The sequence below is a fragment of the Xyrauchen texanus genome, chromosome 40, assembly GCF_025860055.1.
Source record: "Xyrauchen texanus isolate HMW12.3.18 chromosome 40, RBS_HiC_50CHRs, whole genome shotgun sequence".
In the NCBI taxonomy this organism is placed as follows: Eukaryota; Metazoa; Chordata; class Actinopteri; order Cypriniformes; family Catostomidae; genus Xyrauchen; species Xyrauchen texanus.
In genome coordinates, this window is record NC_068315.1 from 15182423 (window position 1) to 15208206 (window position 25784).

The window sequence follows — 25784 nt, forward strand, 5'->3', positions numbered from 1 at the left end:
GTGGGCAGAATCCAGACTACATGCTCCATGGCACTGGGGTCAAGTCTGGATCGGATTCCAAAAAGCCCCAGTCAGGGGATGGGTCCACCGTGGCGCCCGAGGATGCAGCCCGCTTCCTTAGCTGCTACTGCTCAGGCCACTGCCCTGAAGATGCCACAAACAACACTTGCGAGTTAGTGAATCATATTCTGTTCAAACTGCTCATCTATATTTGCTTGTCTTTATGTGAAGACTTAAATGGTCTTTTTGTATTCATACAGGACGAATGGCCAGTGCTTTGCTATCATTGAGGAGGACGAGCACGGTGAAGCTATACTCACCTCAGGCTGCATGAAATATGAAGGCTCTCACTTTCAGTGTAAGGTAATAGTTACATGGACGGAAGAGTCAAGAAACTCTCTTATTCCCCTTTTTCTCAAAGTATGCTGGTACTAAACCTGAGAGTCTGTAATATGAAGCTCCCAGAACTTGTCAGCATTTCCACTGACTTGTGAGCTGACCAATGAAGTAACTTCTGACCACAGCATCAAAAGCAGCTTATCTAAATGTGTAACAAATGTAATTCATGGCTATCAATTCACACATATGATCTGTATAAATAAAATAAGATAAACAGGGATAATAAAGTAGCTGGAGCTGATGTACAATATGACATACATAGAAACACGTGTACATCAACTGAACGTTTGCCATATCGGCCTTTACCAATGTAGTCAGCATAGTTGCTTTCGAATGGGAGTGATCAGTCTTGCCAGACTAAATTGTTGTCCCACCTCCTGGCCTCTGATGTTAGAAATTCCAAGATCGAGACCATCAAGTTTAAGGGACTGGTGCTTTTCTGAGGTCGAAATGTGCAGAACGGTGGTGCCAGCAACCTGTCAGTGGGAAAAGAACCATGCTTAGTCATCTTTACCTTTTGATTGCTGGGATGTTGTGATTGACTGCAGTATGTGGTTATTGTTGCACAGGACTCTCCTAATGCACAGACCAGGCGGACAATTGAGTGCTGTTCCACAGATTTCTGTAACAAAGACCTTCAGCCTACACTTCCACCTCCTCCAGACAGTAAGTGTTTCATGCTTAACATCCAGTGCAGACTGGGCTTAATCTCATCTTAAAATGCAGCAGTAAAAAGAGTTCCATTTGTATTCCACTTTTGTTTATGTCACTTAAAGTGTCTGTGATCTCTCATTGTCTGTGTTCCAGAGCCTCCGTTATGGAACACCCACTTGCTGGCCTTCCTTATCTCAGTGACTGTTTGCTGCTTTACTTTAGTCGCCATTACAGTAGTGTGTTACTACAGGTGATACTTTTATTTCATAATGACATGTTTAACAGGCTGAAATGAATGAAAGATGCACCTCAGCCTGTTAACTATTAACCAGCACACTGATAGCGCCTCCTCAAGTGAATGTAACTTCTATTGTGGTTGACCTTAATACATGGATACAAAAAAGGCCCTAAAAAGTATTTAGAAACTTAAGCCACACTTAAAAATCTATGCATTTAATTGCATTTGATAACAAAATATCAAACCATGTGGCATGTGTAAACAAATGATGCTATACTTTTCCCAGAAAGAACTTTTCTTTTCACAAACTGGTCCCAAGGAAAATGTTTACTGGATGTTTGATGTCAGCTCCCCTTAAATTCAGACATTAGCGGAGTACTTTTTAATTGTGGCTTAAGTGTTCAAATCCTTTTTGTGGCCACTGTATATACATGTTGGTCTTATATAGGTAGTAATTTTTTGATGATTTGTGGAACTGTTTCTGTGAAATGACATGTGGCTTTTTGCTCAGGTATAAGCTGCAGATGGGACGGAGACGCTACCAGAGAGACCTGGAACAGGACGAGGCGTTCATCCCAGCTGGAGAGTCTCTCAAAGACCTTATTAGTCAATCCAGTACTGGCTCAGGTTCAGGGCTCCCCCTGCTGGTGAGATTGTTTTTGACAATGCTTTTTATATTAAGAACAGGTTTCTAATAGTCATGGAAAACCTCATTGTAAATGTGCAGTTTTTTAGGCCTGGAAAAGTCATGGCAATTAATACAATTCTAGTCACGGAAAGGTCATAGAAATGTCTATAGAGAATTAAAATGTTTCTAGTTGTGCTCATTTTGAAACTATTTCATCTGCCAGAAATTGCAATTTGTTAGTGCATCACTCTTAAATGTAGAAAATCTTTATCATGCAGTCATGAATAACTGGAAAAGCGATAGAAATTCATTGGTCAGACTGAAGATTGGTGAAGCAGATCTTTTGCAACCATTTTTCAAAAGCATTCATAGTTGACAATCATTGAAGATTTTGAGTAGTGATATACTGGTGTCCAATTCTCTTTGTTCACAGGTCCAGCGCACCATCGCTAAACAGATTCAGATGGTGCGTCAGATTGGAAAAGGGCGGTATGGAGAAGTGTGGCTCGGTCGCTGGAGAGGAGAAAAGGTAGCGGTGAAAGTGTTCTTTACCCGTGAAGAGGCCAGTTGGTTCCGAGAGACAGAGATTTACCAAACTGTTCTCATGAGACACGAGAATATACTGGGTAGGTTCCACTATTACAAAACACTTACAGATTTGAGATGCTACAGTACTTTATTATTTTTGTCTGTGAGATAGTTGTACTGATTTAGCCTTTTTATTGAACATTCATTCTGATTCTTTCTGTCCTCCTCTAGGCTTTATTGCTGCAGATATTAAAGGCACAGGAGCATTCACTCAGCTTTTCCTCATAACAGACTACCATGAGAACGGCTCTCTCTATGACTATCTAAAATACACTACCCTGGATACACAGGCCGTGCTTCAGCTGGCCTACTCTGCAGCTTGTGGTCTTTGCCACCTGCACACAGAGATCTATGGCACACAGGGCAAGCCTGCCATTGCTCACAGAGACCTGAAGAGCAAGAACATTCTCATAAAGAAGAATGGCACCTGCTGCATCGCTGATCTGGGACTGGCTGTGAAATACAACAGGTTAAGACACTTACAACACACTCACATGCACAGAAAATATGCACTGTGCATATTACATTGCCTATATTAGCCTATGATATTACGTTATAGAAAGTTAATGAACATATAGCAAATGTAGAGCATTTGTTCATAGTTATTGCTATTGTTCTTGTTGCTATCATGAGATCACACTTAGATTAATCACTGGGAATACTTAACCCACCTTTTGTCCTTCAGATCATTTTTGACCATGTTTAAAACCATTCAAAATGCATAAATTCTTGATTAGTGTAAAACAGCACTAAAAACCACCCTTAACGAAAATCTGTTTTATTTTGGTCCCAAAGTTTATAATGATATGTAAAATAAATGGAATATGGAGTAACATAATTTGATATGTCCTTGTCAGAAAGCATAATTCATTGAAGGGAAAGTTCACACAAAAATTTAATGAAATCATTTACTCATGCCATCCCAGATGTGTATGACTGTCTTTCATCTGCTGAACACAAATAAAGATTTTTAGAAGAATATCTCAGCTATTTAGGTCCATACAATGCATGTGAATGGGTGCCAAAAATGTGAAGTTTAAAAATCTACAGAAGGGCAACATAAAAGTCCTCGAGATGACTCTATTGGTTAAATCCATATATTCTGAAGCAATATGATGGGAATGGATGAGAAACGTATCAATATGTAAGTCCATTTATTTATATATATATATATATATATATATATATATATATATATATATATATATATATATATATATATATATATATATATATACACATTTACATTTATGCATTTGGCAGACGCTTTTATCCAAAGCGACTTACAGTGCACTTATTACAGGGACAATCCCCCTGGAGCAACCTGGAGTTAAGTGCCTTGCTCAAGGACACAATGGTGGTGGCTGTGTTGATCGAACCAGCGTCCTTCTGATTACCAGATTACCAGTTATGTGCTTTAGACCACTACACCACCACCACTCATATATATATATATATATATATAAATTCTCCTCCCTGCTCAGTCAATCTTCACTTCAGTTTCACTTTTCCATTCTTGTGTTTTTGGTGATTCACATTTGTAATGCATATTGCCCTCTACTGGGCAGAGAGGACAATTTATGATACAAAATGACTTTAATATTGATTTTTTTCTCACCCACGCCTATCATATTGTGTTTGAACAAATGGATTTATCCACTGGAGTCATATGGATTACTTTTAATGCTCCCTTTATGTGGATTTTGAGCTTCAAAATGTTGGCACCCATTCACTTACTTTTGTGAGGACCTGCAGAGCTGAAATATTCTTTTAAAAATCTAAATTTGTGTTATGCAGAAGAAAGTCATACACATGGGATTACAGGGGGGTGAGTAAATAGTGAGAGAATTTTTATTTTTGGGTGAACTATCCCTTTAAATGCTAGTTTGCCTTAAACATTGACCACATATTTTTCTTTTCTCTTAGTGATACCAATGAGGTGGACGTTCCTCTTAGCACAAGGATGGGTACACGGCGATACATGGCACCAGAGGTCCTGGATGAGACGCTAAATAAGAACCAATTCCAAGCATACATAATGGCCGATATTTACAGCTATGGTCTCATTGTTTGGGAGATGGCCCGCCGATGTGTGACAGGAGGTATGTTTCGGCACAGTTTTGTGTTCATTTGTACAATGTATTGTACAAATTTCACAGTTATCTCCTTTATGAATTTATGATGCCTGTCTTTTAATAGTGACCAATTTTTTTCTATGTGCAGGCATTGTTGAGGAGTATCAGTTACCATACTGGGACACGGTACCTTCAGAACCATCATATGAGGACATGAGGGAAGTGGTGTGTGTGAAGGGCATGCGGCCAGTGGTGTCCAATCGCTGGAACAGTGACGAGGTAAGATCCATGCATTTTATAGTTCACCAGTTTAAGTGACATTATTTTTTAATCACTTGTTTATAACATAAGCTTTAATAGTTGATATTGAGATATAAAATGCAACTCAAACTCATTTATGTCTTGTCTTTACCTCAATGCAGTGCTTACGGGCCATGCTAAAACTCATGTCTGAGTGTTGGGCCCACAACCCAGCCTCTCGCCTCACAGCTCTTCGAGTCAAGAAAACACTCGCCAAAATGGTTGAATCACAGGACATTAAAATATGATCAGTTCTCCCTCCAATAGCAACCTAAGAGAAATCATGGAGATGCTTATGCTTACACCATGAATTATTGCCTCCAGACCTGTGGGAGCGCTGCATAGCAGAACATTTACCTCCCTGCCTGGCTGTGATTTTACACCTTTTTGCAGTTGCACTCTAGTGTCATTTAGCACCCTCTGCTGGACAGTACATGCCAAAGCGCATGCGAATGGAAATATGGGCAGAATTCTAGTCCTGCATCACTTGTCCAGAGTTCTACTCCCAAATTTCAGGGATTGGTACTCACATCATCGCCGTCTCCACCATTTTTCCCTTCTTTACTTCAGGCAATCTTTTATTTGTTGGGAGAGAAATTATGAGCTTATGGTGCTTTCTGTGAAAGCAGTGGAATAGTTCTGTTTGGAAAAGCTTGATTGCAGCTTTTGCCATTGGAGTGCAGTAATGGAGCCATATTTCAGGAGCATTTGGAACAAAGCTAAGGACTGACCCATATGTCTTTGAATGAGAGGCAGACATATTTGGGGTGATATTCAGACTTGTGATGACCCCCGAGTTGTATGCTTGATGTGCTCTAGTAAGGCTTGCACTCACAAAATTAACACTTGGGATTTGGACTGTGTGCAGAAGTCGCCACCAAAACTGCAAAAGAGAATGCACCCTATTTATTGCAAATGACCCATATCCTATAGTATCATCTATGTATATATATATATATAAAAAAAGACCCATAACTACATATTGAAATTTTAATTATTAGCCATTTTGAAGAATTATTCCTTCAACTACTTTAGTTTCTAATTATCCATCCATTTGGTGTTCAAATACAGAATTGGATGCAAGCAATAATGTTTGTCTGTTAGAAACCTCCCCATTTGGAAAAGCAGAAGATAAATAAAGAAGACATGTATTCACTTTTAGGGAATAAGTTCTGTTCAGGTGCAATGGCTAGAGTGATGTGATTATAATTCCAGCTCTTGCTTGAAGCAGTAAAATACCACTGGTCAAAGATTGTCAACACTGCAGCCATAAAGGTCTATTAAGCTAGCAGATGGTGACGATCTACTCTGGCTTATTGCTGGTTTCCTGGTGCACTGCTGAAGTTGGATGCACACAGCTCTCAAAGCCACACAACCTATGTTTTATTTTATTCAATTGCCTTCAAGTCAACCACAGTATCGCATCTGATTAATTAACAGATTGGATTTCTGTATTAAATGCCTCATTTAAATGGTTTTGCATTGAATTTAATGTTGTGACCGCTTGGGAATCATATGACTGATGACTCTGGTGTCAAATCCCATAAATGTCTTATGTGATAGATATGTGCAAATGCATGTGCTATTTATTCATGTTGTGTCTTATAGTATGAATTATGAATTATCAATGGTAAGGAACATTACTTGCAGTCTATTAACACTATTCTTGCAAACAACAAATGTTTTTACAGAGCAGCTTAATCTTGCAACTACTAGTAACAGTGTATTTATAATTTTGTTGAGATTCAATTTAATGGTTAATTACTTTTTATCAAAGTGTGGGTGTGCATTAATATATCTCATTTGCGCTCACCCGTGTTCCTCAAATGTGTGCAACTAGAACCATCATTTGAAATGTACATAATAGTAAATGGTTAATGAAAAGGAAAATTATTTGTTTTGCAAGACTTCATGAAAACATTTTTTGCTGAAAAGCTTTCACAAATTAAAATCAATGTGACTGATTTATTGCATAATTGACACATGGCAAAGGTTTTGAAGTTAAAACTGCATTTTTCACATCATAATTTCTGCCATAATATTTATGGAGGTACAACATTGTGTGTAAGTGTTTTCTCATTGTTTGGGCTGCAGCTCAAGCTTGGACTGTCTATTACAATCATGCTAGTTACCTTGTGAAATTCACATTTGAGCTCATTTAAAGGAACTGTTATCTCATTATTTAATTACCCTCATGCCGTACCAAACTCGTATGTCTGTCTTTGTCAGAACACAAATTAAGTTATTTAGAAGAATGCGTGATGTGTTTTGCCCATACAATGTAAGTCAATGGAGTCCAAATGTTGCAAGCACCAAAAAGGAAATGAAGGCAGCATACAAGAAATCCACACAATTTAAGTGGTTTAATTCAAGTCTTCAGAAGTGATACAGGAAAGGAATGGACCAAAATGTATTTCTATTTCTCACCCAAAGCAATCATTTCACTTCTGAAGACATGGATTAAACCACTCGACTTTTATTCTGCTTTTATATAGTTTTTGGAAAAACATCTCATACTTTTTTTCAATATATCTTTGTGTTCTGCATAAGAAAGTCCTACAAGTTTGGTATGGCATGAAGCTAATTAAATGATGAGAAAATTATAATTTTGGGGCTAACTATCCCTTAAAGATCATCTGTAAGCAAGTTGAGATAAATTACTCCGCAACAATTTGTCTTAATTGTTTAATGTGTAATAGAAACCATGTAAAATGGCCTGGAAAGAAATGTACTTTTTGTTTGTGTTGTGCACAACATCTGGTTTTAAGAGAGGTGCCTTATGTTTACCAAGAAAGACTATTCTGTACACAGAATTTGTCCAATGTATCCATTTTTAAGTAAATTACCTTATTTTAGTACACAAAGATTGTTTTCTTTTGAATTGTCATAATGCTGTGAATGTTATTTGAATGTGTGGTAATGAATTATCAGATGAGTATTTGCGAAGGGTTTTGAATGGACTGAAATATCCTTAACTTTTTGTACCATTTACTAATATCACCCTAGTGGTATTATTATTAACACAAGTGTTTTTGGTACCAACAACAAGGGATGAATGACTAAGAAATGCAGCATTTTAGGCAGTGGAAGCTCAAGAACATTAAATCTATTTGTCTCGCACCCAGTTCTTTTCACAGCATGTCATTGTGCTCTGTAATGAAGAGCAATAGTCCAGACAGTGTGTTATCCCCTGGCTGTGCTTTTCGTATTGATCCATGCATCAATTCTAATGTCACTGTCTCCCCTTGCCGAAGCTCCAGCAGGCAGCCTCGACTCACTGTCCCGCCCTTCTTCTGTTCCTGTCTGAGGGAGGCCACTGGAACTCCATTGCGCTTCAGTAGAGCCAATGAATGCCCTCTTTCAAAGTCTAAGGTCACTAGGAAGAGATAAAGTCCAGTCACAGGGGCTTGGAACACCCCTGATGTAGAACTAAATACTGCATCGTGGTTCAAAGCCACATTTATCGACGTAAGATCCCCGTTTGGCCCTCTCCTGTGATCGAGGCTTGTGATGAACACAACAGGGGAATGATGTAGTGGAACATGTTCTGTAGAGATAAATTATGTTTTTAATATATATATTTTAAAGACCTTATTATTATTTTTTTTTTTTAATTAAAAGAAAACAAAATGCTTTGTCATGATGTAGTTTAAACGTTGTCCATGGAGGGGCAGTGTTGAGTGTACATAACTTGGCAAGTCTTGCTGTAACAAATGTCTCTTGGCTGGGGCCGAAAGCTAAAGCAGCTGCCTTGATTCCTCACTACTAAGTCAGTCAATGACTTGACAGGCAGTGATTCGCATATTAAAGCACCTCTTAAAGATGCTGTTTTCAGACAACCCTCCAATCAATTCCATAGCATCCTGTCTAATGATTTAAAACGATTTCTGGTGAGCTTTAGACATAGCCAAGTATTTAGAAAATGCAATAATTATTTCTCACTAGAAATTAAGAAAAACTTGACATTTATAAACTAATTACTGCTTTAACCCGCTCTATCAGACGGTCATGCAGAATTCTGGGTGTTAGAAGACGTTAAAGTCTGGATCTATGCTGCTTTCAAAAACAGAGCAATGACGCGTCTGTACGTTGTGTACTGTCAAGAGTATGCATTGCGTTTCACGAAGAATGACCTTCATAGAAGGTGAAAAAAAGTATATTATTTTGGTATGCAGGTGTGTTGTATGAATCAATGAACACGGGCATAGTCGGTGACACGAATGTCGTGATTAGCCTATCACGAAATGTATTTTCTCTGTTTTTTTTTTTAATTAAGCATAATTTTACAACAAGGAACGACTTTCGTGTGTGTGTGTACGAAAGTCGTTCCTTGTTGTAAAATTATGCTTAATTGAAATACACACACACACACTCTTTCAGTTGTTTGAGCCACCTAACACGCGGTTCACCTCCTTTGCCTTTTTTTATTCAGCATTGATTATGCCGTCGTCTCAGTCTGCTCCCGTGGCACTACAGGATAGTATGCACTTCAGTAAATCGCTGGATGTTAGGGCATCCTGGTATTTCACATACTCTTTTATGAAGGCTGCCTCCGAAAGCAGGAAAATGGTGCATCTTGCTGTATATGGAGGTAGGAAGGGACCGAGGCACTTGTGAATCCAATGTTCGTGGTACATCTTGTCTATTGAGATACCTTCATCTCATCTTAGAAGGCACATAGATGTTCCACAACGGTTGAGCTGAAGAAGAAAAATGGCGGCTGAAGAGGAAGTTGCTAGACAATTTGTGAATACGTTTATGTTTTTATTCACTATTTCGATTCCATTCATAATTGATAAAGTAGTATTTTAGTTGTGGAATAAACACTTGGTTATCAAAAACTCTCTTTTTTCCCCTAGATTATTAGACCATTCAGTCTAACCAAACCACAAGATGCGTGATCTTTATTGGACAGGAGATGGCGATAATCAGTTGCTGGTATACACTACTATCAATGATGTAATATAATACTGCCTCAGTAACCTGTCCAAAACCAGTTGCTGGAGGTACCAAAAGCTGTCTGTTGAGCATGAGCCAGGAGTTTTTCCTCAGGGGTGGCTGGGCAGGTCGAGTGATCAGACTGTGATGGCACATCGTCGGGGTGGGAGGAGAATGTATGGCGTATATTGATTTAGAAAATACTAAATTGTAGTAACCACATTTTGCCCAAGACAAAAAATGGTCAAAACGGCAATTGCCAGTGGGGTGGCCAGGCTTTGGTGACCATGGCTACCCCTAGCTCCGCCCCAGCTGTTGAATCATTGACGAACAGATTCATGTTTTCAATTTCCGGTCTCCAGTGCTTTTACTCGCATGCGTATGTTTAGCAGAACATGTGATATTTCAGTATTACGTTTGTAAAAATTGGCAAAAAAGCACGCTCCATAATGCTGACCAAGTACTTTAGAGTTGCAATGATTGTTTTTTTATACAGTGCCTTACCTGAGTGGGCATGTGACATGAAGCAATGGTCCAAGCTTAGTTATGCTGATATCATTAATTACTTATGACAGCCAACAATTGCACAAGTTGAGCCAAAAATGTATTCTTACTACAATTTATATGTTAATGGTTGTTGTTCTCTCGTTTTGGTAGTTTTTACAATGCTTGTCTTGAGACAAGAAACAGAAAGCATGGAGCCGCCTAGTGGTTGCTCAGAAAAACTGTGGATACTGAGGTTTCGGACACACTGCTCCACTGGCATACTGTTATTTCTATATAAAGTAGAAGAGAAGTATTCCTATTCAGACGCAGCCCAAGTGAAGGTATCTCAGAAGACATGATGCGCCCCTTCGTGTACAGCCTCTGAAAGCAGCAATTTTCAGTTTTCGGGCACGGCCCTTGGTTTTCATAATTCTTGGCAAATGAAATTATGAAATATCGATGAGATCTCTTACCTGTTTCACTACATCTTTTGCTTCGCCTACTGAAAGATTTTTCTCCTCTTCTCTCCATCTGTTCTTGGGTTTGGTTGCCCCTTCTTTTATGTCCTTCTTTCCTTCTGATCAGCCTCCAGACTTCATCCAAATTCAAGCTTCTTGCTGAGTTGGTAAGTTCTTCTGTATGACTGAACAGTTTTTTAAACATTCTCAAATGATCCTCCAGACTTTGATGTAGGGATGTGACATTTTCCTGCAGTTCTGCAACTGAACCACCTGGGGGCTCAGTGCTGTTGCCATAACGCTCTTCCAGCAGGCTTACTCTACCTGCTAATTGCTCCACCTCTTTTCCCAGACTCCAGAAGTCACTGACTGAGTAGTCCTCATCATCATCTCCGGTAGAGAGATCTGTTAAAGAGGCCTGGTGACTATCTGAGTCCCTCACTTGGCTCATTGTGTTGGTCCACTCTGAGTACGCCACAGGGTCATCACTATTTATCCCATCATCCTCATTGTGCTTCCTCTGTAGGGAGGCCAGTCTCCTATCATGGCTCGCAATCTTTTGCTCTATCAAGTTTATTTTCTGTTTAAGATCTGAGATACTGAGCTCTTTCTGTTGGCTATGTGACCAGCGGGTGAATTCCAAGACCTCTTCTCCGAGTAGCACTTCCAGAACCTCAGAATGGCGTACGGCATCATTCAGAAGGGAAGAAAAGGTGGCGGACAGGCTACGGATTTCAACCAACTTGGCCTCATCCCTCTCTCTGAGATCATGGATCTCCTGTTGGCTGTCCAGGAATGAAGCCTTTAGCTGGGACATGTTATCGTTGAGAATCCGGCTTCTACCTTGCTCAAAGGCCAGCGATTCTTTCATATTTAGCAGACCCTGATGGAGATCCTCTAATTCGGTGGCCCAATGACCCTGATTCCTCTCTAGCTCTGCATCCTCAAGTGCAAGCTGGGTTTCCTTAGCTAATTGTGTCACGTTAACCACTAGCAGTTCCAACCTAACCAGTGAATCTTGAATTGACCTACAGTTACAGGCCTGCTCTGAAGTCAGTGAATCATTACTTTGTAGCTGATTATAAATGTTATCCAAGTTGAGCTCTATTGCTCTCAACTGGCCCTCATGTACACTTAGATTAGTTGTAAGCTCACTAATGCTGTTAAGCAGCCTGACGCGGGTATCCTCCACCTCCAGACTTGTCTCTCCAAAGTGAACATCAGAGCGCTGTTCGACCCTCTCTACTCTCTGTCCCAGGGTCACTAGGTGTCTTTGCAGGTCCTGGACAGCTCTGGCAGTGTCTACTGAGGTCTCGGACAAGCTGCTGAGCTGTGCGGAGTTGCTTTGTGCATTCTCATCCAGTCGAGCAATGGCCTGCCACATTCTTGAATCCTGTACTGGCTCAGCATGCTCCCTCTGCAATGACTTTTCCAGCCTCTTCTGGTCAAGTCTCACCTCCTCAACCAGCCCAGTTAGAGATTTCAGATTCACCTGTTGGTATAACACCAAAAATATGGGGTGGGGTTTAAAAGTCTGAGTACATGTGAAAATGCATCTATTTTACGTTTGTCTTATTTAATACAATTTGTTTTCATTACACATGATCTCATAACCATAACACCAACAGTGAAAAATTTATTTGAAAAACACGAATTTCAGAATTTCGTATTTGGGATGTTTCCCTTTTGCTTTAACGTGACAGCATTAACTTGAGCTGGCATGGACTCAACGCGTTTGTGCAAAACCAGATGATCCATTTTATAACATCATGATCTGAGAATGTTAAAAATAGCATTTTTTGTGTTTCAATGAAAGCAAGGAAATCTGACCTTGGTTTCAACATGGTCAGATTTATATTTCTTATTCATTTTATGTCATAACATTGTCTTGTTTGAAAAAAAATTAAGATCATAAAACATAGGATATTTTCCACATTTAAATTAGATTTTGAAAGCCAGATATTCCATGTGGACCATTTGAAACCCACTATGATTCATTTATATATCATGAAGACCTACTCACCTTTTCAATAATTAAGAACACTGATTATTCAAGCCTGATCTCATTAAAAATGTTGTGACTGTGGAAAATGATATTACGTGGCGGCTCCTTACTCGTACTACGGCAGTTCCGGGGTGAAATGTCCACTGAGTGGCATTAAAAGCAAGTTACATTTTCTCACAAACAGATGAGCTTTTTAAGTTTAATGCTCTGTTATGTTTTAAATCTAGAAAACCTACCTACTTACCATAAACACTGAACCTAAACCTATCTGATAGTGTTAAAAAAAAGCATGGCATTAAAAACATAAGTTTCAAAGGTTAATGTTCTATCGAGTTCTACCTACCAGTCCCAACCCTACCTAACAAATGATGTCGTTAAAAGAATATGTGAGATGAAAAGTGTGATTGCATCAATGACATTTTGTGGTGCTTTATGACACTTTTGGCTCACGTGTCAATTTGTGTGCTCTTCAGGACTCATGCCCAGATCTTTTGAATCACAAATGCATTGATCTATCAGTTGAGCTACCGCGCACCAGAAGAAGCCTAAAAAGTTTGTTGGTTATGTTATGCAAATGTTAAAATGTAACACTTTGTAAATGATGTGCTTTAGTAAAAGTATTTTGATGTCGTTTAACAGCATTGTGTGAGGAAACAAGGCTAAAAAAAGTATTAACTGATTATCATCTTTCTTTTTATTTATGTAAAAGGAAATGTTAATTTCATCAGGAGACTGTCTTGAGGCCATGTAAAAATTATTTTGCAAAAATGTCAGTAAAGTAACGTGATTCTATGAGACTAGGGGTTATTCGTGATAGTGAATTATACCTACAGTATTGTATTAGATATATTTGTGAATAACCTGTGCATCCTGACTGATCTGGTCATCCATCTCTTCCTTCAGTTTTGTTAGGTTGTGCTGGAGCAGTTCTTGTTGGGTTTGCAATGCTCTCTCCATCTGGTTTCTCTGTGTATCCAGTTGGGTTTTAATTTGTCGGATCTGGATATCTAGTCTCTTTTCAGAAGCTCCACTGTGTGCCTTACCCCCGTTGGACCTGTTGTCTTCTTGTTCCAGTCGCAACTGCTGCAAGTCCTGAGAAAGTACATCCACCTCACTAGACAGATTCTTCAGTGTCTGGTTGAAGCTTTCTAGCACTGGCTGAAGCTGACTCATCATAGTTGACATTAACTGATGCATTGACAGCAGAATGGATGAATCAAGGAATGTCAGAGGCTGTAAGGTAGGGTTCCCTTCTCTGGCACCTGGGACAACAATAACAAGCATCTCTAAATGTTGCAGCTTTAAGATTTAAAATAGGTGAGATTGGGGTTAGTTGTCACAATGCCTATATCTCAGTAACAATAAGATTTGGTTTCAAAAGTCCAATTGTGCAAACTTGTGTTTTCTGCAGCAGAGGTTGTGAATGTGAATTTTTAACGCTTAGTTCAAAACCCACTGAGTCTAGAATATTGTGAATTCTAAATATAATAATTAGCATAATTTTGTTATAGCACTTTGGTAAACAAGCAAACATTTTCATACATTCATACAACATTTCATTTCAGGTGATTTTCAGGTGATTGGAGAACATGTTCACATGAAACCATGAAGTGTGACAACATGCCCCGCACAATTGTTTTCTCCTGGGCATTAATAGAGAAAAAGTTCAATAGCTTTTTTTTGATAAAGGAGACAACAATTGGTGGTTGAATACCTCCCTTCTAAAAGAGTTCCTTAAGGTCAAAGTAAAATAATGTTTTGACGCTAATGATAAGGGAGATATACAGGATTCTACACTCTGGGAAGCCCTGAAATCTGTCCTCAGACAGATATAATCTCATTCAAAGTAGCAAGCCATAGGCAGGCAGCGAGACAATTGGGCAAAATAATATAAAATCAACTCATAATTTTGGAAAATAAATACAAAGAAAATCAAATAGAAGAATTGTTAAACAAGATTATCACTTTGAAATATGAATATAATGTAATAATAAAAAAAAAATGTCAAAAAGTTTGACAAAAAACATTTGAATTAGGTGAAAACCCCCACAAGTTATTGTCTCGGCAATTAAGACAGATTGAAGCTTCACGGGCTATACATAGTATTAGATCATCAACTGGTGGAGTACTGACAAACCCCAAAGAAATCAATCAGTACTTTGCAGACTTTTTTGCTGAGGTTTATCAGACACAGTGTAAAATGGTACTTTAAAACATTAACAATATTTTTTTGGATTGCACTTTCCCAAGCTCTCGGATGAGGCTGTGGAGGTGTTAGCCGCTGATATAAACTTGGAGGAGATCATCTCAAACATATCCTCTTTTGCCAATAATAAAGCTCTGGGTCCAGATGGTTTCAGCGTAGAATTTTAGAATTTTTTTTAATGAAATTTCGTTTTTACTTCTTCATGTGGTTATATAAGGCTAACACTACCTCGATCCCAAAACCAGGTTGCAACCCTATGTTGGTTTCATCATATTGTCCGATTTCTTTTTGCCCATTGAAACTAAAATAATTAGCAAGATCTTAGTTGAAAGGTTGAAAAAGTATATTTGTACGATAGTGCATTCAGACCAGACAGGTTTTATGCCAGGGAGGCATTTATTTTTTAATCTAAAATGTTTTATTCTTTAATCTTTAATTTTTTTTTTTTAATAAACCTATTTAATATAATATATAGCAAGCACACAGCTAAGGCAGCTATCATTTCTTTAGATGCACAACATGCTTTCGACCAGGTGAAGTGGCCATATATATTGGCAACCCTGGAACAAGGTTTGAGAGCTCCTTTAAGAAATGGACTTAAGAAGTATAGTTAGATTCTGTTGCTCCTGTCATTACTAATCGGAATATCTCTCCTTCTTTTGCTGTGCACAGAGGAACCTGAGAGGGTTGCCCCCTTACTCTATTTCTTTTTGCAATCCTTATTGAACCTCTTGCGCTGAGTATTAGACAGAGTATGAACATTGCCCCTATTGTTGTAAAGGGCACCACACATCAACTATCCCTATACGCTGATTATATACTTTTATTCATTTCCAATCCTTGAACATCCAACTTCGCTTCTGTTGATGAATGAGTGGTGGTGGCGTAGTGGGCTAAAGCACATAACTGTTTATCAGAAGGTCGCTGGTTCTAATACCACATCCACCAACATTGTGTCCTTGAGCAAGGCACTTAACTCCAGGTTGCTCCGGGGGGGATTGTCCCTGTAATATGTGCACTGTAAGTCGCTTTGGATAAAAGTGTCTGCCAAATGCATAAATGTAAATGAATAAAACATTTGGCTCATTCTCAGGCTGCATCTCTAATAAACATTTATCTAAATCAAAGGAGGCTGGGAGCTTAAACCTACCAAACATTAACACGTATTATTGGGCAGCACACTTAAAAAACAATTTCATGGTGGAAAAAGGGCCCTTTTAAGGAATCTAATTCTTACCCTGCATGGCTTTCCATTGAGCGCAACCTATGTAACAAGACTTCAATACTTGCCCTCCTGAATAGCCAAATTAAAGTAAATAAATCAACTTAAGGTGATAGTGTTATTATTGGCAACACATTGAGAATATGGAAACAAATTAAGGTTTTTGTAAAGGCCCCAGGAATTTGTACTGATAGTACAATGTGATAATCATGTGTTTATTCCTGGTTTGGATGACAATGTTTTCTTGACATGGAAAGAGAAAGGGATTTGTGATGTGGAGGCATTTTACATAGATGGTGTATTTGCCTCCTCTCAGCTTCAGAATATTTATAATATTCCTACATCAAGTTACTTTAAGTTTAGCTAATTCTGGATTATTATAGAAAACACATACCTAATTTTGGTACTATGTGTAAACATGTAACACTTGAATGCATTAACAAATTTAATCCATTAAACCATGGAGCGGTGTCTTATTTTTTATCAGGTATTGCAAATGCACAATTCTACTAACACAATTTCACATAAGGAGGCTTTGGCCAAAGAGTTAGGATTAGAGATGGATGATGACCTATGGGAGGAATGTTTAAACAATATACATAACTGCTCAGTAAACAGACACAACTTAATACAGTTCAAAACACTGCATTGTCTGTTTTATTCTAAAGTTAAGATCCATAGGATTGCCTCAGAGTTCTCCCCATTTTGTAACCGAGGTAAAATAACAGGGGGTACTAGCTCACACTTTTTGGTCATGCAACAAGCTGTATTGGTCTAAGATTTTTCAATGTTTCTATAAAGCTCTTAATAAGAACCTTGAACCAAACCCCATTGTAGCTATCTTAGGAGGAACAAGTCCATATTATATGGAAAATAAGTATGAGAAGCAAGCTATATCTTTTGGTATCGTCATTGCAAAAATAATTATTTGAACTATTTGGAAATCAGAGGCAATACCAACATATGAAATGTGGATGAGAGAAATGGGAAATATATTACATTAAGAAAGGATATGATTTTATTTAAATGATAAAGCAGATATCTTTAACCAGATCTGGAATCCTGTAATGGACTTTTTGATGAATAGAGTTTGACATTGAACTCCACTTGCTGTGTAATTATTGTGAAGTTGTACCTAAATGTTTCCTTTGTGAATAGAAACATTGTCAAAAGTGATTATAACCAACTGTGTAGTTTGTACAAGGCACTGGACTTTTTTGTATAATTTTGTATAATGTTGAAACGGATAAATAAACATGGGGGGAAAGTATGTGGCAATGCAGAAATTGTGAAACAATTTATGAAATTGAAATGCGTAAATCTTTAAATGTTTTTTGAGCAGACTTGAGGTTATACACTTTTAAGATGTCTTTATTTCTACATCAGCATATTGATTCCTCGCAAAGCCAGAGAAATGCTCTTCTTCACAAAGCTTGCACAGACAGCATCCATGCCAACACAGAGTCCCCTGAGAATATTACTGCATCTGACCGATCTTTTATAGTGCTTTCTTTAGAAATAACCCTTTCCTTGCAGGCCTTGAACACAAACCATGTCACTGAATTGCCTTAAACTACAACAAAAGCATTATTTTAATGGATGTTCCTTAATGAGCTGCATTTGCCTTTAAACAGAATGATCTCTTTGGCGAGATATCATTTCAGTGAATGAGACTCTGCAAAAATCTAAATAGAGCAATTCCATGACTCATCATGTGCATGTGATTTAGTGACTTTTTGGCCTTCTTTCTGTCTCTATCTGGCTGTTCACATCTTTGGGTGATTACATCCCTGTTGAGTTTGTTTATAAGAAAGACAGGATATCCTCCAGAGGAAGGAATCATTTTTAAAGTAGTCTTGGTTGTTCACTCAAGTGTGGTTAAATTGAACATTTCACAGTGTGTCTGCTTTAATGTATCAAAAAATATGTTTCCATTGTTTCCCCTGTGTTGCTGCAGGACACAGATTCTGATTCTTACCAACAGGGCTGTGGTTAGTAAGAAACGAAGAATCACGAATGGGAGCCTCCTGTAGAGGTTTGTCATCCCAGCCTGCATCCTCTAAAAGGTCAGTCTCCATTTGAACTCCTAGAAGAAAGAGCACAGAGTTTATTAGAAGGGAGAATGTGGGAAGGAAGTTAAGCAAAACATTGCAAGTCTACGGGGAAATTTAGAGCCCACACATAAGAAGGTCTGTTTCTTTTATGTCTGTTTTTTCAGCACATCTAATCTAGAATATTATAGCATACTCCACCCAAAGTTAAAAATAATGACCAAATATTATGAAACCAAATATTATTTCCCTTTTTATTTACTAAGAATACCATTTCAAAGAAAGTATTTTGACACTCATGGGACGTTTTATACACAAACTTTATTTTTGATTTTATAGAATTGGAAAAGAAACCACTCAAGAAGCAAATTAATAGGGGCACATGGGTTGGTCCCTTTTAAATGCCTGGGAAATAATTTATTATTGTTTTGCCATAAAAATATTACCCTTCAAGATATTTAGGATATGAGGAAAACATTGTTTCTGTTGTCATTCCACTTAAACACAATCCTTGCTTTTGTTTGCTGGCATATATTGCACTGAATTTCCAGCTATCCTGAGTGCCAGCTGACCCTGCCTTTCCTGTTGAAGGACACTCACTGAGCCAGAGCCCTGCTGGATTTTTCCTCCAGTTGTCAGAAGCAAAGAGAAAGGTAATTTAAAGCAAACATATAGATGGAGGTGAGGTATGAAAGGCTGAAGGTAAAGACTTGCCTGAGACTTCACCGTTGTTAACCTTAGACACTTCAGAATGTTCACTTTCTGACCGGGCCTGACTGGACTTTGAAACATGCTTCTCATTCTCTGGAGGTTTTTCTGAAAAATAAATAAATAATAATAATAGTGGAGAGGAAGCAATAGTTGAGTCAGAACACTAACTGGCTGGTGTGTCCCATTTTAAAGTAGAAATATGTTTTTGTATTACCATGAGCACTCCGACTGACTTGGAAAAACATTTTCCCTGATAATTAATCTGGCTCTACACTAGCTGATTTTTCCAATGATTTTCAGGTGTTGGCTTCATTAACATAAGGGAGGGAGACAGAGCGCCCATTAGCACCTCTTAGTGGGAGGTGTTAATCACTTGACCGACTGGACTCGCAGCTGAGTTAATGCTTTGAAACACTAAAAATACACATCTGGCTTGCTTGAAATTATCACTGGCTATGGGTGGGGTGGGAACACGCCACCAAGGCAGTGACCAATGTGTGCATTTCATGTATAAAGTGCTTTTTGTTGTTGTTTTTTTGCCGCAGGACAGAAGTGTTTTTTTTTTGTTGTTGCAGAAAAAGCATGAAAAAGCAACTTAATTTGTTTTGCTAATGCTTGTTCTAAGAAGACAAAAGGAGTTAAAAAAAATAAAACAAATAACAGTACATTAAATGTCATACAATTTGTGTACCAGATCAAGGGGACAAGGGTTTTTTTTATAATGTTTTTTAAATAATTGCCAAATGTAAATAGATATATAAAAAAAATGTAATCAACAAAAGTTTAGGTTACAGAAGGATGCCTTTTAAAATGTATTTATTTATTTGTTTTGGACTATTTGAGATCTTTTTCGTGATTAGAAAAGTAAAGGAACATCTTTGTCACCATATTTTGATAATGACCTGTCTACTTAATCATTTATTCCATATAGTTGTGCAACAAGTTAACAGTTGTTTGCTGGTCATTATCGCAAAATAAACCAGTCTAAGGTGACAATACATTGCCTACCACCCATTGCATACCATCTATAATCAATAAGAAACTGCAGCCGCTGCCACTAAACACTTCTTAGTGTTCACGTTGGCCTATATGTTCTAGTGATGTCCAGTTTGTGAGCGAATCATTCTTTTGAACCAGTTCTTTTTAGTGAACAAGTTGAACCAGTTCACCAAATTGGACTGAATCGTTTGAAACCGTTCACTTCTTGAGTCAACACTGTTCCACAAGTTACACTATCTTAACCTGTCTCTCGGATGTGCCTGACACTCTGAATCTAAATGAGCTGATAACGGGAGTAATATGATCCTAGAACTGATGATATCTGCTTTTGCCAACTCATCTTTGTTATGATCTGCTCCAACTACTTCACAAATCGTACTGAACACTCTGGTCGCAACAATTCTCGAGTCAACAGTACAATGAGTCATTCGTAACAGTTCTCGAGTACCTGATTCCCCACTACCCGATTGGTCTCTATCCCTAAAGCCCACCCCTGCAACTACCCCCAACCATAACCATACTACAGAGTCAGAAATTCCTGCATTAGTATGTCCTGTATTTTGTCCGTAATGAAGACTTCCCATACAAGATGCCTTTAGTATAATTAGTTACTTTTAATTAGTCACTTGTAGTTTCAAAATAGTAATTTAACTGTAATGCTAATACTTTAAATTATGAGCAGCTTGTTATTGGCAAACTGCAGTTTCAAAGTAGTTTCCACAACACTGATCTTGTTACAATGTTACCTTTCTCCTGGCAGTTGTGTCCTCCATAACCTGGGCAACACTTCCACTGCAAAGCAGAGAACATTGTCTGCTTCTGTCTGTACATAGGCCATGAGGACAACCTGTACCTGATCATCATCATAATCATCATCATCATCATCAGGAAGAATAGCATTATTGTTCAAATGTAAGTTCTGTGTTGTGAAAGTTTTTGTTGTGACTCACATGGTGAGATGGCAGTCAGGAGTTCCGTTGGGACAGGGGTTCACTGATTTCACTGTCTGGGTCTCAGTGCCACAGAGTACGGCTGTTTTGACCACACGGTGGTTGACATATGCACAACAGTTTCTGTATGGAGAAGACAAATTCAAACTAGATTTACATTTCTTGAAGGAAACCGTCCTGAATTTGATTGTATGTAAATGGAATACTGCATAAAAGCTGCTCTGCCATGTTAATTACACTCAGCATACGTCTTGAATTCATTTGACTGCACAGAACAATCAACATATTTATGCTGAATATATGCAAGAAAGACACAATCAGTCCAATTGAAATATGCAAATATTACAATGTTAGCTATTCAAAGCTATTCAAGTAGATTTATGTAGATTTAAGATAGATTGTCAATGGTGGATTTTCAAACTTTAAACTTAAATGTCTTTAAAAGTATTTCGTTTACAAAAGTCAAATCTGGATAGCCAAGATTGATATTATCTACAAAACTATGTTTGTATGGAGTTTGTACATTAAACAGCTCGACCTGAATTAATTTCAGAAGTTTAATACTTAGAATATCAGTACAGTGTTGACTTGTAAGTGCTGTAAAAATAAAAGAAGGGAACCCAGGGAAATGAGAAACTGAGAGTAGAGATTACAGCAATCACAGACTGATGAAAATATACGCTCCCAGACCCCTTTGTTTTCTTGTGGTTCCCTTCCCAAACATGCTTAGAGACAGATAATATCTCCTAGTAAAAGCTTTTATATGGCACCCTAATGTGCACATTCAGAGAGTTCAGTTTTATTTCTGATGAGCCCACATTGATTACAATGTTTAAACTTTTCCAATCATATTTTGTCTAGTCTGTGTTTTTCTGCAGTGTAATATTTCATAAAAAAACAAAAACATTCACAAAATATATTCTAAAAACCTGAAACCATAACCAGCATTAGAGAAGTTGTGTGAACATGTTTCAACTTTTAAAAAGGTAGCAACACAGCAACTGGCCTCTCTTGCACGTCTGTTTTATAATAGCATTGTAATAGTCTTGTTTCATAACACATGATGAACACTATAATTGCTAATAATGCAGAAACTGTGTTGCAGGAGGACAGAGGGCAGTTCACAGTGGCGTTTTCAGTATGAAGATTATATAAGAGCTGTGTGACCGAAAAAGCAACTGTAGTGAAACAAGTTTTTTTCTTTTAATTCTCTCTCTCTCTCTCTCTCTCTCTCTCTCTCTCTCTCTCTCTCTCTCTCTCTCTTTCACTCTGCTGTCTATGTTGTTGGAGAAGCTTATAAAACTCACTCTATATAATTTGAGTTTTAGAGTAATTATTCATACTAAATTTAACTCATATTATAATATATTACAGTACGTTGCATTATATTATATTATTATAAAATTGTATTGTTGCTTATGCTATTTTAACAGTTAACAGCCTTCAGTTAATTTTATGAACTTAAATGGTGGAAGAATCATTAATTCCAATAATTATTAATAATAAATGTAACTCTTCATAGGATATGATATGATATAAAATGATACTACATGACATTATATTAGATTGTATTGTATTATTGTTTATGCTTTATTAATGCACCAAGAGCAATGTTGCTAGGCAGCTGCAAACAGTCTACAGTTGGTATTATTAACCATATTACATAGAGGAATTGTTAATTCCGATAATTATTCGTAATACATTTATTTATGTTATAATATTATTATGGACTTTTACTATATTGCTGATTCCACTGTTTTAACAGCATTTAAAACTTTGTTTCACGTCTTGCCTAAGAACGCCTCTTACCTGTGGTAAAACCACTTTAGTGCACAGCCTCTCATGGCTTATTGCTTTATTTATTCCCAGAAAATGACTGCATATTAGTGGTATTTCTTACTCATCCTTTTCTCAGCTGACCTTCCTTTTTGCATCCGCTGCAGAAACAAAGAGATTAGATACAAGTGGGTTGTCCTGTTTCTTCTCTTTGCCACCTTGAACCATACATCTTTTGTCCAGTAAGACATCAGCCCCTATTCAGCCACTGATTCAGTCATAGCCTGACTGAATGTAAAACCTGTCTGCTGCTTTATGGCTTTATCATTAATCTGTCTCCATGTACCCACATCTGAACATCTGTCATCAGTCCACCTTCATCTTTGCCCCTTCATTATATCTCTTTCATTCAAATCCTTTTATTTTCCCTTAAACACCTAAACACTTTTGATTTGCACTCCTCCTATGTCTTCTGCTCATATTCTTTTGTTCTGGTCCAAACTAAAAGGCACATTGCCCTTGCAAACTGCTGTAAGATCCCATGCCCTCTGCATTGCTGTTACATTGCAATGAGCTTGCCCAGTCCATTCCAGACACTTAAAAGAATGGCAGAGATCCTTGTATCCACAGAACTGAAACTCAACAGTCTTTTATTTTGAGTGAGAGAGAGCTGGCTATAAAAGTTGGCAGAACAGCTGCCCATGCAATCCCTTCCCAAATACATGGTACCCCTCTTCAAAGTCTGAATTCTGTATACTGGATATCCCACTGAGCTGGATACATGGAGATCATGGAACTCTGATCACAAAACAATATCTTCCCAGCAAATGTCTTGCATTAGTGGAGATCACTGAAGCCCTAACTTTCATTTGCATTGTAAGATTATTTTAATCAAGCCTCTAGGGCAAATTCATTTGCTTTTTCATCCTCAAAACAGAGAGAGAAAGCAATGGAGCTGAGTAAGTGTAGTCACCATATTTAATTGTATGTGAATGAAAACAAGGCATTGTGGGATAGATCTGTCTCTTCACAGACTGGTTTTACTGTTGAATGCCATAGTGTCAGCTGTTGTCCTGACAAGATATTGAAAATGTTTCAAGATTACCCAGAGAATGGAGAGCTGTAATCTAGGCATTAGGCAAAGAGTGGCTTTTTCAATGAATCTCAAATATAAGATTTGTCTGGTAACACTTAACAATATAGTTATATTCACACTAGTTAACTGCATTAGTTGACATGAGATAACAATTACTATATGATAAACAATACTTTTACAGCACTTAATCTTGGTTCAAATACATTTTTAACATTAAAGTTTCATTTTTTTTTTTATGTTAACATTAGTTAATGCGTTGTAAATTGACATTAACCAAGATTAATAAATGCTGTTAAAAAATAATTGTTCATTGTTAGTTCAAGATCTCTAATGCATTTTCATTGCTAACAAATACTACCTTATTTTAGTAATATTATTATTCATTATAATAATGTATTTGTAATATATAAGTTCATATATATTTTATATTTTTATTATATTTTACTATATAATTGTATTAAAATTGTATAGTTAATTCTAAGTGTACCATTTGTATTATAATTTCTGGTCTCTACATAATTCCCTTTTTCCAGTTTGATGACTTCACTGTAAGTCTTTAAGAAACACAGCCTTGTTTTAATTTGTGTCAAACTAATTATGGCGTCTATCCTGACTAATCCACAAAACTCATACACAGAATATTTTGTGTCTGAGATCTTAAGTCTATACTACTCACCCTCTATGTGCAGGTGGATGTACGGTTTCTCTTAAGGGGTGTGCAGAGTTTTGAGTTGTGCCAACAGGTGGCATTGAGGCTGAGCTGTCGTGTTGTTGATGTTCCTGTGGTTTGGTTAGATGAGCAGTCCCAAAGATGCCAGGCATCTGCTGTGCCCATCCTCCAAGCCCTACTGCCTCATCCTCCTCCACGTCAGGGTCCCTGGCTCTCACCTCACTATGGCAGCTCAGAGCATTGAGAACCGCAAACAAGAGCAATGGCAATGCTTGGGCCATCTTGGCTTTTCACTGCTCTGAAACACACAAAGAAGCCAGGGGCACTGGAAGCATCCCCCCGAATAGCAGTTTGTTTTAAGTGTAGCCTTGAATAGCTCTGGAAACTCCCCTTTCTTCTCTCTTTCTCTCTCTCTGTCTAAACCAGCCAGTATCTTCACCAAAATGCCTCTATCCCCACCCTCTCAGTTCCCACTCCCCCTCTCACTCCCTCCTCTCTCCCTTGACAGGATCAACACCTTCTAACAATAGGAGGAAATGTGCTCTTTGCTAAAGTGCTGTAAATGTAAATCCACATATTGCACTACTTATAATCATATGGCACTTACACTTACACAATGCTATCTTGTGCCTGCTATGACCCTCATTGCAAGGAAATTGTGTTTTGTCTGTTTAAATTTAAATTTCTTTTAAAAAAATGGACATTTTTATCCAAAAGCGACTTATATAAATTTTTTCATTTTGTGTTTTTCCTCTGAATTGAAGCCATGAACTTGGCGCTGGTAGTTTTGCATCTTGATCACACACGAAATCCACATGTAGCTTCCGATGTGCCATCCCCCATCAGACATTTTTGCATAAATTAAACTGTAGTTGTCTTTCCCTCCAGTGCTACTAACAGCACTTTGCACAAATTAAGAGATTCAGGTTCTGATCCCATGTGTTACCAGGAAGTAATTGCGTCCACATAAACAATGGTGAGCGCAATTTAGATGTTGCATTTTTTTCTACAAATGACATTTATACACTTCTGATGATTAGGTTTAGTGTATGGGTAAGAGGGTAGAACTAATAAAATATGCTTTCCTATCAACTGTATTACATCATTGACTACTTAATATACAACTAGCTTTTAGCGCCACTCTGTGGACATTTCAAAGTTCAACATCACCTCCAATTTTGGCCACTTGGGCAGAAATTGGAATTTCAGTAAGCAGAGACCATTTTCAGCAGAATTTTCGACCTACTGTAGCCAAATTTCCAGAGTGCAATGGTCTACTATTTGAGCTACAAGAATACTAGAAGTAATGTCTTGTTCTGGCCTGGATTCTTAAA

The 25784-nt window shown here is 37.8% G+C and overlaps 2 protein-coding genes across 8 annotated transcripts in view; one reads left to right on the forward strand and one right to left on the reverse strand.

Annotated features, from left to right (window-relative positions):
• LOC127633314 (bone morphogenetic protein receptor type-1A-like) overlaps window positions 1-7934 on the forward strand; it is a 52904-nt gene extending 44970 nt beyond the window's left edge. For all 5 annotated transcript variants that reach the window (XM_052112345.1, XM_052112344.1, XM_052112346.1 and 2 more), the window contains 10 exons: window positions 1-172; window positions 261-363; window positions 969-1065; window positions 1207-1303; window positions 1803-1938; window positions 2353-2545; window positions 2679-2976; window positions 4434-4609; window positions 4731-4861; window positions 5005-7934. In XM_052112345.1, coding sequence (XP_051968305.1) covers window positions 1-172; window positions 261-363; window positions 969-1065; window positions 1207-1303; window positions 1803-1938; window positions 2353-2545; window positions 2679-2976; window positions 4434-4609; window positions 4731-4861; window positions 5005-5130 — 1529 coding nt within the window. In that variant the 3' untranslated portion in view covers window positions 5131-7934. The remainder of the gene's footprint in view (window positions 173-260; window positions 364-968; window positions 1066-1206; window positions 1304-1802; window positions 1939-2352; window positions 2546-2678; window positions 2977-4433; window positions 4610-4730; window positions 4862-5004) is intronic.
• LOC127633313 (multimerin-2-like) lies at window positions 33-24846 on the reverse strand. Of its 3 annotated transcripts, XM_052112343.1 has the most exons (9): window positions 24457-24846; window positions 20909-21031; window positions 20705-20811; window positions 18963-19064; window positions 18176-18283; window positions 13631-14031; window positions 10780-12256; window positions 774-875; window positions 33-144 (listed from the first exon to the last, which is right to left on the reverse strand). In XM_052112343.1, the coding sequence occupies exons 1-8, from the start codon at window positions 24729-24731 to the stop codon at window positions 820-822; spliced, it is 2649 nt and encodes an 882-aa protein (XP_051968303.1). In that variant the 5' UTR covers window positions 24732-24846; the 3' UTR covers window positions 33-144; window positions 774-819. The 3 variants fall into 3 exon arrangements, with proteins under 3 accessions (XP_051968303.1, XP_051968302.1, XP_051968301.1); XM_052112342.1 differs by lacking the exons at window positions 33-144; window positions 774-875 and adding an exon at window positions 8012-8429 and having other exon boundaries at window positions 20705-20805; XM_052112341.1 differs by lacking the exons at window positions 33-144; window positions 774-875 and adding an exon at window positions 8012-8429.
• Window positions 24847-25784: the final 938 nt, after the last annotated feature.

Bases quoted from the DNA above. Each gene is read 5' to 3' on its own strand.
- LOC127633313 (XM_052112341.1), bottom strand. From the start codon at position 24,731: ATGGCCCAAGCATTGCCATTGCTCTTGTTTGCGGTTCTCAATGCTCTG. The intron at 19,065-20,704 runs GTAACATTGTAA...TTTATTTTTCAG, and splicing joins ACACAACTGCCAGGAGAAAG to AAAAACCTCCAGAGAATGAG. The intron at 8,430-10,779 runs GTAAGAGATCTC...TTATCTCTACAG, and splicing joins CAAAAGATGTAGTGAAACAG to AACATGTTCCACTACATCAT.